The sequence below is a fragment of the Adiantum capillus-veneris genome, chromosome 9, assembly GCF_014529385.1.
Source record: "Adiantum capillus-veneris isolate H3 chromosome 9, ASM1452938v2, whole genome shotgun sequence".
Taxonomy (NCBI): domain Eukaryota; kingdom Viridiplantae; phylum Streptophyta; class Polypodiopsida; order Polypodiales; family Pteridaceae; genus Adiantum; species Adiantum capillus-veneris.
Window position 1 is genome coordinate 11,275,322 of NC_140939.1, and position 15,678 is coordinate 11,290,999.

The 15,678-nt window shown below is 43.3% G+C and overlaps 1 protein-coding gene across 1 annotated transcript; it reads left to right on the forward strand.

The window, feature by feature from the left end:
- The first annotated feature begins 7,011 nt into the window (after window positions 1-7,011).
- On the forward strand, window positions 7,012-13,933 carry LOC147450133 (protein kinase STUNTED-like). Its single transcript, XM_086519450.1, has 11 exons — window positions 7,012-8,778; window positions 8,906-9,003; window positions 9,155-9,276; window positions 9,394-9,509; window positions 9,752-10,702; window positions 11,254-11,505; window positions 11,633-11,793; window positions 11,896-11,975; window positions 12,206-12,353; window positions 12,441-12,593; window positions 12,829-13,933. Exons 1-11 carry the CDS (start codon window positions 8,610-8,612, stop codon window positions 13,093-13,095), a joined length of 2,517 nt encoding a protein of 838 aa, XP_086375576.1. The 5' UTR covers window positions 7,012-8,609; the 3' UTR covers window positions 13,096-13,933.
- Window positions 13,934-15,678: the final 1,745 nt, after the last annotated feature.

A 15,678-nucleotide genomic window follows, 5' to 3' on the forward strand; every position in this document is an offset into this window, starting at 1 on the left:
CATGAAGGAAGCACAACGAGAAAAAACCTGCAAATCTATGATATTTGGTTGAACTTTTTTATGTTTTTACATGAGTTCTTGTTGTATACAAGTGACACTTCAAAAACCTCACTTGCGGGCGACTTGCATTGCATGTACATGTGCTTCCTAAAGCAAGCTAGAAAACCCACAAAAAGAAAGCCCACACACCCTTTTGACATCGGGCTTCATGTCCATATGTAAAAATTTACAAAAAAAAGGGGTGTTCAAAATGCACTCAACATCATTTGCCACACCATAGCCTACTATATCATTCATGATAAGCAACAGAAAGGAGAACCTATAAACAAAGTGATGGAGCCTTCAATTCATATTCATAATGAGCCACACAATCAAAAAACTTTTCAAATGAAGATTCATCCTTCACCACAGTCATCAACCTTGCAACATACTTCTTTAACTTGTAGCCATTGACATGTGATTTATGTGAGGTATCATCCAAGTCAGCAAGCTGATATGTACCATTTGAAAACCTATTCAAAACCATGAATTTGCATTTTCATCCTCATGATTATGAAACTCGGGAAAATTTGTCCCCATATCCACCAAAACATGTAAATTGCAGTTAACTTGAAGAAGATCCTCGGTGGAGGGCACCGAAACACAATTGGGAAAACAAGAGCAAGGGGCACCTCTATAGCAATGTCTCCCAATAGCGTTCAAGACACAAGATCAGAACCACAAACGGTATCAAACAAACTCCCAAAACACCACAATTTAAAGACAAGTGATCCCTTGGGAATGTACAAGCACACGCCTACCCAAAAGACCACCATCAAAACTAGGAAGCATCTACCCTTGCATGAATCTATAGCACACATCAACCAATGCACTTGAGGAATAGAGCTTCCACCTTCACCAAATAACTCATCAAAACCACAATTTTGAAGTGTAAACACGCCATTAAACAAGAGAGCTTCCACAACCTACCATACACCTAACTACCCGCGGGCTGCCATATCCTATACCCTGCGGGAAATAGATTGTATCTCCCAAACCACAACTCCAAAAGGGATGCTCTCAAGCCTCAAAATATCTCTGCATTTCTGCAACAAAAGTTCTGAAGACCACAAATTTTAAATCTATGCACCTCTATATGCAAAATTGGCGCGAATAGCAAGCTGCCATGGCCCAACTACACATAGGCAACGCTAGTCAGGGACAAAAATTGCATGAAAAAGCACGAAGGAGGCACAACGAGCAAAAACCTGCAAATCTCTGATATTTGGCTGAACGTTTTGATGTTTTTACATGAGTTTTTGTTATATACAAGTGATACTTCAGAAAACTCACTTACGAGCACCCAAGGCAACCCTATAGCTGGCGCTACACGAGCAACTTGCACTGCATGTACATGTGCTTGCTAAAGCAAGCTAGAAAACCCACACACCATTTTGACATCAGGCTTCATGTCCATAAGTAAAAATTTACAAAAAAATGGGATGTTCGAAATGCACTCAACAACGTCAGCCACCAAGCCTCTGGCTATTGCTTGCCCCAGTGTTAGGTCAGGGGAGCAGACCAACCTTCCTTGTGCATAAGACCGAGGTATATGCCCTTGGTGTGTGGTTTTAAAAAGTGGCTTCTCTGTAGCCAACGCCAGGATTTCCACTCAAAGTTGGGTGCGCTAAGGGGCATTAAGAGATTGCCTAGCCTTTCCAAAACTCGGTTAATCAACAACCTCTCCATGCCGTTAAGGTGGAACAGGGCAGCCACAAGGTCTGCCTCTTTCCAGTTCAGGTTGATGGCATCCCACAAGTGGGTCAGACCCTTAAGTCCTTTGTTATTAACCTTTATAACAATCTCCCTTCAGTAGGGGCTCAACAATATCCCAGTAGCTCAGGAGAGCCCAGGGGACCAGAATGTTATAGAGTTCTAGCAGTATGGTAATCTCCCCCCACTCCAAAACCTCTGTTGCTACATTGCATTTCGGCAAAGCTCACTCGTTGTGCGGCTCATCCTCAAGCTGGTCCATTCAGAGGCAAGCAGTTTGTCATGAACCTCAATCCCTTTCCACTTCCCCCCTTCAGGGTATAGCTTGCATGTTCCATCAAATCATAGGTCATAATAGCCCATGCATGGTCTTGTTTCACAATCCAGACCACAAACTTGGCACAAAGGGCCTCCGCATGAACGACACGGTCAAGGATCCCTACACCACCTTGCTCTACTGGTCTGGCGACTACATCCCATTTCGCCCATTGCCAAGGTGTCGAGGCTTTGGTGTTATTTTTCCATAAAAATCTTTTCATTGCTTTCCAGATTTATGCTTTCTTATGGAGACAAAATAAGGACCAATCATGAGATATGCAATGTTCTAGCAACATAAAATGCTGAATGCACTTGAAGTGCCTTAAATTGATTTGTAGTGCATTTCTCCTCTCTATGTATGCTTGGTGTTGCCCTACCTTCTTTTGTGTTGCCCTCTCTCTCTCTCTCTCTCTCTCTCTCTCTCTCTCTCACACACACACACACACACACACACACACACACACAATTTCAAAGATGAAGAAGGTAACTTAGGCTGTCTCTCCCCATCAAGGATTCTACTTCATATATTTATCCAGCTTTGTATGTTTTTTTCAATGCACTTATTTATACATGGCCAGTACATATCTTGTGGGTACTAAGCACCCACAATATCGATGATGAACTAAATATAATTTAGGTGAAAATAGCATATTGCCATTTACACGTAGGCTTATACTCTGAATGGCAAGAAGGAAAGCTATGCTAAATCGAATCACGTGTATTGCAAAATTAGTGCTAGAGAAAAATAGACATTGGTAGAAGGACTTTAACTTTTCAACTTTTAAGCCTTTTGTTTTGGGGTACTACTATCTTTTTTTTTTTTTTTTCCAAAACTCACAATTTGTAAGTGAATTGTATTAAGCACTACATAAAATTACAAAAAAGCCTTACGCTCACGCCGAGCCTTGAGGTGTTGAAGATTACAAGTTGGATGTCTATCGCCTCTCATTGAGGCTTAACAAAACCAGCTTAACAAAGTAGGTTATGTACTATCTTACATTTGTCCATAGTACCTTTCTTTTTATCAATAACGAACTCAATGTTCGGGAAAAAGCTCCCGGCTCCATCGATCGCGTGATCTATTGGAATGGTGCTCCCAGCACCCCATTCCCTACACCTTCAACCGGCTATTATGATTTTTCAACCGGCCCAAGGCTGAACTGAGACACACTTTTCTGAACATTGAGCGAACTTCTAACATAATTTGGAAATGACCCTCTCAAAGGTCTACGGTATGTTCATGAGCAATGACTTGGGCAAAAGCAAAGCAACCACCATATGGTGGACCACAAAACAACGACACAAAGGGAGAGCCATTGATGGTGCCAGATAATATCCTAGAAAAATACAAGTAAGAGCAAGAGATACTTCATATTGGGGAAGGAGATACATAGAGTATTGCTCTCTTCTTATTGTAAGGACAAAGGGAAAATTTCTCATTTAATAAGATCCCTTTCCAACCTAAGCTGTGTGTTGTATGGCCCTTCTTATCCTAAAATTTGTTTGGTTAAATGAGTGGAACACGGTTATTAACAATGTAGTAACTGGCTCACAAGGATAAGGACGTGTCCCCTCCAAGGTGGCTCCCCTCTCAGCCGATGTATCTATAGTCTTTTGGAGATGTCATGGCTCGTCACGAGCATGGCAAGAATTTGTAACTGCTTGGGTTTGTTAATATAATCCACTGACCATTGTGAGTTTTGCCAAAACAAAAATAAAGTATAGAACCATATTCAACTTGAGCACATATTTAGGGTGCTACCAGTAAAACACAGACTATTGTTGAGCAACAACCTTCGTTTGTAAGTGACACTATGCAGAGAAGGGATCAACGGGTTTGGAGGGATCCACGTAGCTTCTTTGTTTGGGCATCAAAAAGTTGATCTCCGATACCAGATGGGGGGGTCGACCCTAAGTCCTCCTCCCTCTAAGACAACGGCCTTAACCATTGCCCATATCGCATGTTCTTGAAGAGAATGTGCCTACAAAAATATAAAAGTCATGCGTCATCATGCTCTGATGATCCGAACTCTCAGATCCCCTGTGTCTTGCATATGTCTTCCCAATCGTTGATCCCTTTACTCTCTCCATGTGTCACTTATAGACGAGGGGCAACAAATAGAAGGGCATAGGTGGTCTTGAGAGATGCTCAAGATTGGAGACACACACACACACACACACACTCTAATGGAGACTGCAATTTTTGAGGGAATCTATGATTGACTGCAAATCCCCTCAAAAAAAGAAGTGCCGCAAATCTACGATCTTTTGGACTTGGTTTGAGATCATAATCACTAGGTACCTTTGGTATGTGAAAGCCTAAAGGGTCTCCTAAAAACAAAAATAAAGCACTTGGAAGGACAAGCAAATTTTTTTTTTTTTTTGGGCCATAGGCTACTCACAATTGTGAGTGGAGAGATTTAAGGCCTCAGTGGACCACCACATCGATGAGTGAATAACAAGGCAAAGTAATAAGATTAAGGAGATTAATCTCTTAGAGAAGATATTTGTGAGATTTTTGAAATCAAACATCACGTTGGACAAAAGTGCACACTAAAAGATCTCAATGCAAAACAAAGGGACAATGGTAGAGAGAGAAGAGAGAGAGAAAAGGTGTGTGTATCTATCTATTCTTTCTATATATTAAGCAGAGAGACATTCAGGAGGCCACCTGGTGCAATTTGATTCATCCGAGTGCGAGAGAGAGAGAGAGAGAGAGAGAGAGAGAGAGAGAGAGAGAAAATAGGTGCAAAGTGTTTATAAAGAATGAATAGGCGCAAAGTGAGTGCTAGGTAGTTTCTTGAAGATTTTTACTAAAAAAGAAATGATCTTCAAAAGATATTCACCATAAAAAATAAATAATGTGCATGTTACTTTGAAGGTACAAATACATCGTCACAACAAAAAATTTGCCCACACGCTTGAAATAGATGCATATAGCAAAGATATTTCCTTGTGATTCTATGGGTTGCATCATGACTATGTGAGCTAAACTATTTGGTTGCAGCCCCACACCCCCCCCTTTGATTGCAACCCCATCCCTCCTCACAAGTTACAACAACCTCTTCAAACTCAATAAAATACCTTAAATTGAACTACTTCCAACTAAGCTCGCCCCCTTGGCCATCAATCTTGAACAGATTGCTGACTTACCATACAATAATCAAATGGAATGATAAGAGAAGATGAATGCAAAGGAAAAGGGTTGGACTTGCATCACCAAGGTGGCGTGTTCAACTCTCATTAGGCCCGCTTGGCAATATCTCAAGGCAAAGGATGGGCTTGGGTGCTCGGTTTGATCTACAAAATTGGTGGAATAAAACAGCTGACTTATCAACACTTAAAAAAAAAAAAGGATTATACATATATGAAAGGGTTTTCATGTGTTGCAAAGAAGTAACGCTAGGGATGCATCAATTTCTTTGGCCAAATTGACAAATCCTGGCGGGGGGAAGGGGCACACAAAGGTGCAAAGAATAAGAAAGGCCTTACCATCAAGAGGCCTCCAATGGAGAATGTTAAAACCCTAATCTCTAATCTCAACTCTCCATATTGCGACAAAGTTCATAAAACATACTTCTTTTGGTAGCATTGAGCATTGTGCACAACTGCGTTAACCTTGGCTAACGTCTTGTGACTTGATGACATGGAGGATGACAAGAAAATTTCTAGTTAAATTGGCTTCTCGCGAGAATACATGGTTGTATCATATTGCAAAAGGAGTAGGTATGTCCCATCTTTTTAATGAGGACATGATTGTTTGATTAACATGATGCATGTGTGAAACACCCAACGTTGTGCCAAGTTCGATTGCAGCTTACAAATGGTTAGGGATGTGACATGGTATCTTTTTTTTTTTTTTGGGGGTGCAAAACGCGCAATTGTGAGTAGATAATCTACTCACAATTGCGTGCAAACCTATTATCATAACCAAAGTGACATATATTTTTCGTGGGAGAGAGATTGAAAATAGATATCAATTCGATCCACGGTACACTAGGGTGCGACCCAACGACATTTATGCCTACCCACAAACACCTTTTGGAGCACAAATCGTGCCGTAAACTCCATGAACAATACACATATCCATCACAGCATGCGTGACATGCTTTTTTTAAGAGAGTAACTTGAAAATTGATGCCATTACGCGCCACAATTCATTGAGGTGCGACTTGGCGATATTTTCATCCACCCGCAAACACCTCTTGGAACACAACTTTGGGTATCTAAACTAACATAATATGGCAAAAGGGAGAGCCTTTTACACGTGTCAAAATCCGCGACATGAAAGTTAAACTCCAAAATTGAAAGAAATCCATGTACACGTGATAAAGAGGGAGAAAGAAAGAGAGAGAGGTATCGAAGACGGTTGGCCATACTAGTGTAGACAAATCTTGCAAGCCCACCGCAAATGCCATCGGAACATAAACATGGATATCCAAACAAACATCAAGTCGTAAACTCCATGACCCTTATACATGTAGAAACTAGAGAAGTATCTTGATGGAGCCTAGAGAAGTACCTCGATGGAGCCTCATTTAGGTGAGGGATGGTGGAGAATCGCTAGGATGGCCACCAAGTTGCATTTTGAGGGTGCTAATAAAAAGAATGCCAAAAACCTTAAATATAATAGAATTGCAAGCAAGCATCCAACTTTTTGGAGTGAAAAAGAAGTTAGAAAATGAGAGAGGGGCAGATGGGGGCTAAAACAACATGTGTGCTACCTTGATGGTTTAGTTTTATGTTGTCTGAAGAGGGCAGCATACCCTTCTCCCATTCGCCTTTCATTCATCAAATTCAATTTAAAGTTCAAAGTGGAGGGCAAAGACAATGACCCTGCAACAATCCACTTCTGGTGGCCTTTTGAAAGAGAGAGAGAGAGAGAGGGGGAGAGAGTGAGAGTGATGGTCTTCTCAATACTGTTACTGCTAGTGGCAATGGCATCTCCTTTTAGTTTGCTGCTTTGTGCGAGAGAGAAGAGAGAGAGAGAGCGAGATTGCGCGCGCAGCGGCAGTAAGCAAAGAACCCAGATTCGCCCAACAAACGAACGAGGCCACAAAAACACACACGCGCGCAAAGAACGACCTGCCTTGCCAACCCACCGCACCTTCTCTGGAGCTCTCACCTCTTTGTATCTTCGGACTCTAGAGAGAGGTAGAGAGAGAATTCCTCTGTTTTCGCTCGAACACACTCAAAGAATGTGCTGCCCATGTGGATTTTAGAGCAAGGTCAAGAAGGTTTTGAAAACTCCCCGATTTGGTTTCTCGTGCCGTCGAGCGTATGGCAATGTGCAGTCGTGTGTGAGCAAGTCTCTCTCTAGAAACACACATACTCTCTCTCTCCTTCTGAGAGGGCCTGCCAAACGAATCGGAATGATGGGTCGCGACCTACAACTAAAGACAAGTGAGGAGAGCGCCGGCAGAGCTGCTTGGATTGCTCACTGCCCACTGCCCACAACCAATGCCAACAAGGCTCCCGAAGCGATCTGCAATAAGCCGCCAAAACGCTAAACTGACGATACTACATTAAAACCTCACCAAAGTGCGGTACATTTGGAAGGGAGAGGAGACTATCAGAGTGTCGGCGCTTGCTGAGCCCTTCTCTCTCTCTCTCTCTCTCTCTCTCTCTCTCTCTCTCTCTCTGTGGCTTGCCCTCTCTCTTTCTTTTACAAAACCCACCGAGCTTTTCATAGCTCCTTTTTCGCGCATTCTTTTTGTCCTTGCGCCTTCCCCTCATAAGGTCCCGAGCTTTCCATTTCTTCATCTCATTCTGTTCTCTCCAGACATCCTCTCAGCTGAAGCTGCCCTGCATTGATCGTGTCAATGTAATGCAAAAGCAGCAACCTTCATTATCACACATCACACATTCTTCTAATTGAGAGAGAGAGAGAGAGTTTCTTCTAATTGATCGTGAGAGATCACACATTCTTGCCTTTTCCGATCAGGCTCTTGATTTTACTAGCAGCTAATTCATACTGAGAATCCCTGCTTCCACAGCTTGTGCGTCCCCGTAAGCGTGCATGCGTATATGTCTTTGACATGTCATGTGTCACCCACGATGAACACTCATGGCAGGAGGCTCTCTCTTGTCACTCTGTGATTCAAACGTGCCAGCATGCATTTTTTGTGAGAGAGAGCATCAATTTTGTGAGTAGTTGTCAGCTATCATTGCAAGGCCAAGAAACCTTAACACCTGAGAAAGTCTCAACTCTCAGGTAAACCAATAATTGTTGGCCTCACACTGAATGCCCAACTAGAAAGCCTGCTTTTCAAAGTTGATTGCTTGGCTGCTTCAAGTAGAAGAGCTAACGCAGACGCATCTTCATATTCAAGACGATCCATATCATTGCAGAGAAAGGCGTGCGGAATCAAGCTTTTGTTAGTGGCCACAGGTTCAAGGCAATGTGGGACAAACTGCTTAAGAGAAAGAGGAGAGCTGCTGCCACTCTTTGCTGTCACTTGTGTAGCCCACCTGAAGAGAGACATATTGAATTGGTGCGGGTTGTAATGTGATTTAAGTGAGAGACAAAGAGCAGAAGCATGACTGGAGAAGAGAACCAAGAAGTGCAGCAAAATGACAATGTGTTGGTAGTGGGACTCAAGCTTGACAACACTGGCAGGGAGCTGTTAACATGGACGCTTGCCAAGTTTACGCGGGCGGGAAATCATGTGATAGCACTCCATGTGGCACCCTCAACCTCTGAAGCAGGTACTATACACTCTCCATTCATCCATTCAATTGAAGGCTATCAGCAATTCATGTCAATGCCTGGTCACCTTAGAACTTAGAAGAGAGTCTTTGATTTCACATTCTGGTTCCTGCCATTGTTTTGCAGACGTATTGCGGAGTCAATTGGAAGCCACAGAGCAACAATCCGAGGGCTACTTTGACTCAATTATCGGGGTCTATGAAAGCTTTTGCAGCATTAGAAAGGCAAGTTTAATGTGGTGCCCAAGTTTGCATGTATCCTCTGCAAGTTGCTCTCTCCTGCCTTTCTGGTGTTGCCCAAGTTTGCATGTATCCTCTGCAAGTCGCTCCCTCCTGCCTTGCTTTTCTCTAACAGTGTTTTGTATGTTTGGTGTAGGTGAACCTGCAGGTGAAAGTAAGTGATGGTCCCTCGTTAAGACGAGCACTTATTGAAGAATGCAGGAAAAGTAATGCTGTAAAGCTCATACTGGGACATGTATCAAGCAAGCCACATATTGGGTATGCTCTTCCTATGCATGCTTCAAGTCTTATATTGAAACAAGCATACACAGTACTTTGATGGCTGGAGCATGCGGTTTGAAACATTTGCTGATGTCAGTATTTCTGTGTTCATAGGCCTTCTTTTTCTCTAGCCAAGTATTGCTCACGAAGGCTACCGCCGACCTGTTCTGTTATGGTCATCCAGCAAGGACAAGTTACATTTGAAAAAGAAGGTTCCCTGAGAAACCTTGGTAAGATTGACATGGTTACTTATCGAGTTTTGGCCTAAGTAAATGTCCGGGCTTAATTCACAGGAGATGGTAAGAAAGAGGGGAGGGGGGACGAGGAGCTTGAATTAGAACATAGAAGCTCACCTTGCTCAAGTTGGGTATACCTTAGATCTGAGGTTCTGTTTGCCGCTTTCTGTACAAGGCCAGGGCATATAAATGAAAGTCATGTATAATACTAGTTTCGTCTGAATGTGCTTTAACAGGTGATAACACTCCAGGAGTTCTAAATTCTATCCACAAGACATTCAGGACTCATAATTGGAAGAATTCAGGTCGATATCTTACAGATGGAAGAAGGGCAAGTCTGTCCAGCAAGTCTTTAGAAACAGAGATGGATGATGATGAGTACGGAAATGCTGCTTGCCCTTGGCCTCTGCCATCTCGTTTTCTAGACTCACCTGTAAGTGTACTCCATGCTTATAAGCATTCCTCATTTCAAAAAAGAGCTTCGGGTCCACTAGAAAGTCCACTCTCAGCTTTGAGCTCTCCCACTGAGTCAGTGACGGCCCAGAATCGATGTGACACGAACCTCCCAGGGCTAGATGATGCACAAAACAACGAAGATAAGGTTGAGCATCCCCATCAGAGTCTGGAGGAGTGCTTTGCCTTAACTGAAAGATATCACGATCATGGTCGATCTTTGAGAGCATTGGAGAAAATGCCTTCAGCACCACCTATCCCAGTAACCTCATCACATCCACACGAGGAAATATGTACTCTCCATCCGAGCATAGACACGCCACTCAATGCTTCGTTTGCACAAGAAGGTGTAGTAGTTGAAGAGAACAGTCCATCTGTAGGATGGCCGCTGCTGCGTAAACATGTCGCAACGGATCAAGAATACAAGTCCATGTCTCGCAGGCTCTCTGTAGTCGAATGGGCTTTGCAATTGCCGGATAGACCGAAAGAGGTAGTCAATCACGAAGCAGAGCTTTTGAAATGGGACACGGATGATTGCAACTCCTCTCCTCAGACTAGCAGTGAAAGGATGTCTCATGAACAGCAAAGAACAGAGGATGGTACAAATGTCTGTGAAACAGATGCCGTGCTGCAGTCTTATACTGATGTACTGGGGTCAAGGCTTTCCAATATGAGAGCTTGTAAGCAATTTGAATTAAAGGAACTGCAAGATGCAACCGACAACTTCGATTCAGGTTGGTCCTTCCAAGATTGGCATCATCCTATTACCATGCATGCTGTTGTTTTCGCATGATTTGCACCTGATCCATTGTGCACAAATAACCAGCTCAATGGCGAATATGCATACATACTAAAAGAAAAGCAATAAGATTAGGAGACTCCCCCCCTGATAATGTTAGTGTGGAGCTGATGGTGGTGTGCCTTGAGGATGACCACCATGAATCTATTTACACTTTCCTCTAAGTGTGAGTGGGCTTATCATGGATTTATCAAGTTATATATACACATCAGTCATTACTGTGTATGCTGGAGTTGACGGTTATGTGTATGACTACCATGTGTTTGTAACTTGTACTTTTGCTTTAAACTTGCATTGGGGTTTCTCGAGGATTCATACACATGAATATCTTTGTGCCTCTCCTGATCCATTGGTTTCCCCATGTCGATGTTCTTCATGGAGATTTTGAGGATTTGTGTGTGTGTGTGTGAGAGAGAGAGAGAGAGAGAGAGAGAGAGAGAGAGAGAGAGAGAGAGAGAGAGAGATGGTACAAACTTGGTATATCAGACAACATGGTGGGAAGGGGAGGCTGCAGCCAAGTTTATCAAGGAGTTATTGCGGAAAATCACACAGTTGCAGTAAAATGCCTGAACGCATCTGCCGTTGATTCTGGCTATGCATTGGCCACTGAGGTTGAGATTATGTGCAGCATTCACCACAATCACATTGTACAACTACTTGGATACTGCTTGGACAACCAACAACAGATGCTAGTATACAATTTTGCACCTCAAGGCAACCTTGAGCAACAGCTCCATGGTCAGTTTTGATTACTGCAATATATGTTAGGAAAATGCTCCGGCTAGAGCGATTCGATGAAAATGTTCCTGTCATATGCGAGGGGTTTATCAGAACATAACTTTTGGTGTCTTCTATGGATCCCTAGGTGGAAAAGGCAAGGCTGTTCTGGCATGGGAGCCTCGGTATAACATAGCTGTTGGAGTTGCTGATGCTCTACACTACTTACACGATTGTTGCGAACAGCCTGTCATTCATCGGGATGTCAAGTCATCCAACATTCTTCTCTCAGCAGATCTTAAGCCACAGGTAATGCCATGCACTTTTGGTAATCTGAACTGGTTTCTAAAATGAATGCATCCCTGTAGTGCACCCTAGTACTAATTTTCTGACTTTTTTCCTTTCATCCAGCTGACAGATTTTGGACTTGCAAAGTGGATGCCCGCATCTTCTACACAACTAACCTGCAGTGATGTTGTCGGCACCTTTGGGTAAGCAGGCCTCTCAAAGTTCAAGCTCTCTGTTCAAAGTATCCAAGAATGGCTAGCTGAATACGCACTCTCAATGTCTGTATTTCTACCATGGAATCGAGCATCTGCATGCTATGCATTAAACATGTTGAATGTGTTGGGTTGTGCAATATGTTTCTAAGTCTATGTGGATACTATATCATGAATACTTTTCTATGATGTGGGTATGAGGATGAGAAATTCTACTACAGGTACCTTGCTCCAGAATATTTCATGTTCGGAAAGGTGAGTGAAAAGACCGATGTGTATTCTTTTGGAGTGGTTTTGCTAGAGCTAATTACGGGGAGACGCCCCATTGACAACACAAGACCCAAGGGAGAAGAAAATTTGGTTGTGTGGGTAAGATGATTTTCATCTCTGTTTGCATTACTTCCTTAACGTTCCACTCATGTTTGTAAAATGACAATGAACTTTATGCCTTTTCAGGCTAGAAAACTGCTGGAAGATGAATCAAGTACAGAAAAACTAATCGACCCAAAGCTGGAGGGATCGTATGATTTTGGCCAGCTTACGAACATGATGATTGCTGCGAGACTCTGCCTTCGACAATCCTCGCAGATGAGGCCCCGCATGAGTCGGGTACGCTCTTACAGATGCTTGTATTTTAATTGCAGGAATATAGATGGATTTATCAATGTTTCTTTGCAATACGGGAGTGAGCTTACTACACTTGCACTGTGAATGGACTGCTAAACACCGCGAAACATTATAATGCCATGACAAATTTCAAAGAAAAACAAAGCATTTTTCCTTTTCTTCTTCCCTATTTGATAAACCTAATCTCTCTCTAAATCCTATCACATCACTCTTGTAGATACTGAAGCTGCTTAAAGGGGAAGTGGAGGACCTTGAGCACATTGGCAGGCAAGATTCAGTATGCAAGGAATCAGACGACGGATATGACATGCCAAACTATGGAGAAATTGACATCCGAACACATTTGACCCTCGCCTTGTTCGGCCTAGACGATGATGCTGCATCTCAAGCCAGCATTGAGCATAGTGTTAACCTTGCACACTCCAACAAGTACTTGGAAGAGTATTTAGGTGGTCGCTACAGCCGTTCGAGCAGCTTTGAGTGAGTGGTAACGGGAAATAGGCACGATCAATGACTCGTACCGATGCATCTATAAAGGCATGCATGACAGAGGGGCAGGGCAGTCTTCTTAGCATGTTAGAGAGATGTATCACACTTGATAGCTCTAACGATTGATTTGCTCTCTACTTCCGTATCCTATACAGGTGAATAATTCGGGAAACATGGGCTTGATGCTTGCATGGTGGTTGACAACTTATTTTGTACAGCATCACAACCCCGGCAGTAAAGGCCCCTTTTTGTCTTCCATGTTGAGCTTCTCCAGGTTTTGACACCATAGGAAAAGAGGACCCATCTTGTCTTAAGCTGAGATGGGTCGATGTCTGTGTGCCATAGATTTTGAGGGCTGCTGCCGTGTCTGTATATATGTCGATGAATTTGCAGGCTTGAGATGCCACATCGTCAGATTCGACCATGCATACCTTAAGCCTTGATGCTTTTGCCTACCTTGGCATCCATTTGTATACAAAAATAACTTAGGGAACACATAACACATGTTCCTCTTACTCCTACCAACCCTGCTACATTATCAGTCCATGGCACATCGTCAACCTCATCTTGTCACTGCCAAACCCAACCCGCTGCTCAAGTTTTTAAGATAGTGTCACCTTGCCTCCAGATGCTTGAAAGCTGTGGCCTTCCTCTAAAGTCCATGATGTTTTTGTTTTAAATGGTTTTCTTGGCAGTGTTCTTTGTGCCCATACAAAAGGCATGTTGTTTTCCGAGTTCCCAGACTTCTCACTGGAAATTCAAAATACATGTAACTCTCATCAGCAGTCTTCTTTTGACCTATGTGTCGAAATGGAAAATTTAAAGTTTTGGGAGGTAAGAGTGCATTGTATAACTAGAGTCAAATTAACAATTCATTTGGAAAGAAACTAGGTTTGCAAAGTGGACAGTACAAAACTACCGGGATCAGTTAATGTAACAAGAAGCATAGGAAGCGTGATCGTCATAATTACAGGAGTTAATCGCAACTGCTTCATCTTAAGCTGGAATGACTGCATAATTAAGCACACCATTTTCAATATAGGCCGTCTTTGAACCACTTTGCATATTCAAGGCAAAGTTCACTCTGCTTTGTTGCGTTGCGTCCAACACACTATGTTCCTTTGTCTTCCGCAGAGCCTTCTGCGGTTCCTCGACAGCCTGTAAGTCTACTTTTAGGCTGTTTACACACCTTCCGCCCAAGCTTGGGTCTGAAGACGGGAATCCAGCCAATAGGCTCTGCAAAACGGGCTGCGGACACGAACATGGCCTGCCAAGACTCCCCTGCCCAAGCTTGGGCGGGGAACGAGCTGCTGACAGCGCTTCCTGCAAGTCACGTCGAGCCAATACGCTGCCGATCAAACCTATCAAATCTGACAGATTCGCCATGTTTGGAGAACGCGATACCTTCAGTGTGTAACACCTGCCTGCCTGCCCATCGCATGGGCAGGCAGACACTTAGGGCGGTTACAGACTGCCGAAGCCTCTGCCCATCCACTCAGGGGACGGGCGGGGAGGCTTTACACACTATTTGGCCCAAGACCTCTTATATTAATAAAAGCGACCCTACTTACATGTAGAGCAGCCGTGTTCTATTGGTTACGCTCTTTGTCTTTTAAGGTCGGGCTTGAGGTTCAACCCCTGCTCGTGGATGGGCGGGGGAGCTTGGCAGTCCACGGAGTTGGCCAGTGCGCATCTCACGGAGCGAATAATCTTTTGGCATCTGGCGGCCAGCTCAGCTCACGTATCTGCCGCCCAAGTTTGGGCAGCCAGTCTGTAACCGCCCTTAGTGTGTTAATGACTCAAAGGTATTGGCCTATCCCACTTAAGCTTGCTAACACCCAAGGGGCTTTTGACTCCGAGCTAGTAAAGATTGGAATGAAGCGTAAGTCACCATAATGTGTCCCCTCTTAAGTTGGAATTTGTTGCATGTGTTAGGACTTTCTCTGAACGAGTGCGTGACCCATCCTTTGGATAGGGGAGAGAGAGAGAGAGAGAGAGATTACATGGGGTGGACAATGAGTTCCCTTGTCGCTTTTTGGTGGCTCACCATCGTTTAATGTATAGAGAGAGAGAAACCGTATGTTTTTTTTTGTTGCAAAACTCACAATTGTGAGTGAATTATATTAAGCAACCCATAGAATTACAGTGTCTAGTCATGCACATGTTGAGCCATGACATCATCCAGAGACCATAATTACAACGGCTATTAGGGCCATCCCAACCAACTCGCTCCCTTATCCTTGATACATGAAGTCCATTATCATATTCTTGAACTTTTAATTATCGATAGCCAAGATTTTCCCCCATCCTAGGCATATCCTCTGCTGACAACAAGGCACAAGTAGTCCTAGACCAATCCTCCGAGTGTTGCTTGCACCCAAGCGTCCAAATTAGCACTTTGCTTTCTTGTATAATTTTTGTGAAACTTGCCACCTCAAGACCTTCAAACACACGGCGGTTCCTTGTTTGCCATACATTATGCAAGAAGAAGTACCTGACGATTTGAGTGTTGATGAGGATGGCAAGAGCCCCTGACTTCTTCCCTCCAAGGAATAGATTAGTCTTGTAAAAGCCAATT

Excerpts from the sequence above, each read along its gene's own strand:
- LOC147450133 (XM_086519450.1), top strand. The coding sequence starts at position 8,610 with ATGACTGGAGAAGAGAACCAAGAAGTGCAGCAAAATGACAATGTGTTG. Across the intron at positions 8,779-8,905 it reads ACCCTCAACCTCTGAAGCAG|ACGTATTGCGGAGTCAATTG; the intron begins GTACTATACACT and ends ATTGTTTTGCAG. Across the intron at positions 12,594-12,828 it reads TGAGGCCCCGCATGAGTCGG|ATACTGAAGCTGCTTAAAGG; the intron begins GTACGCTCTTAC and ends TCACTCTTGTAG.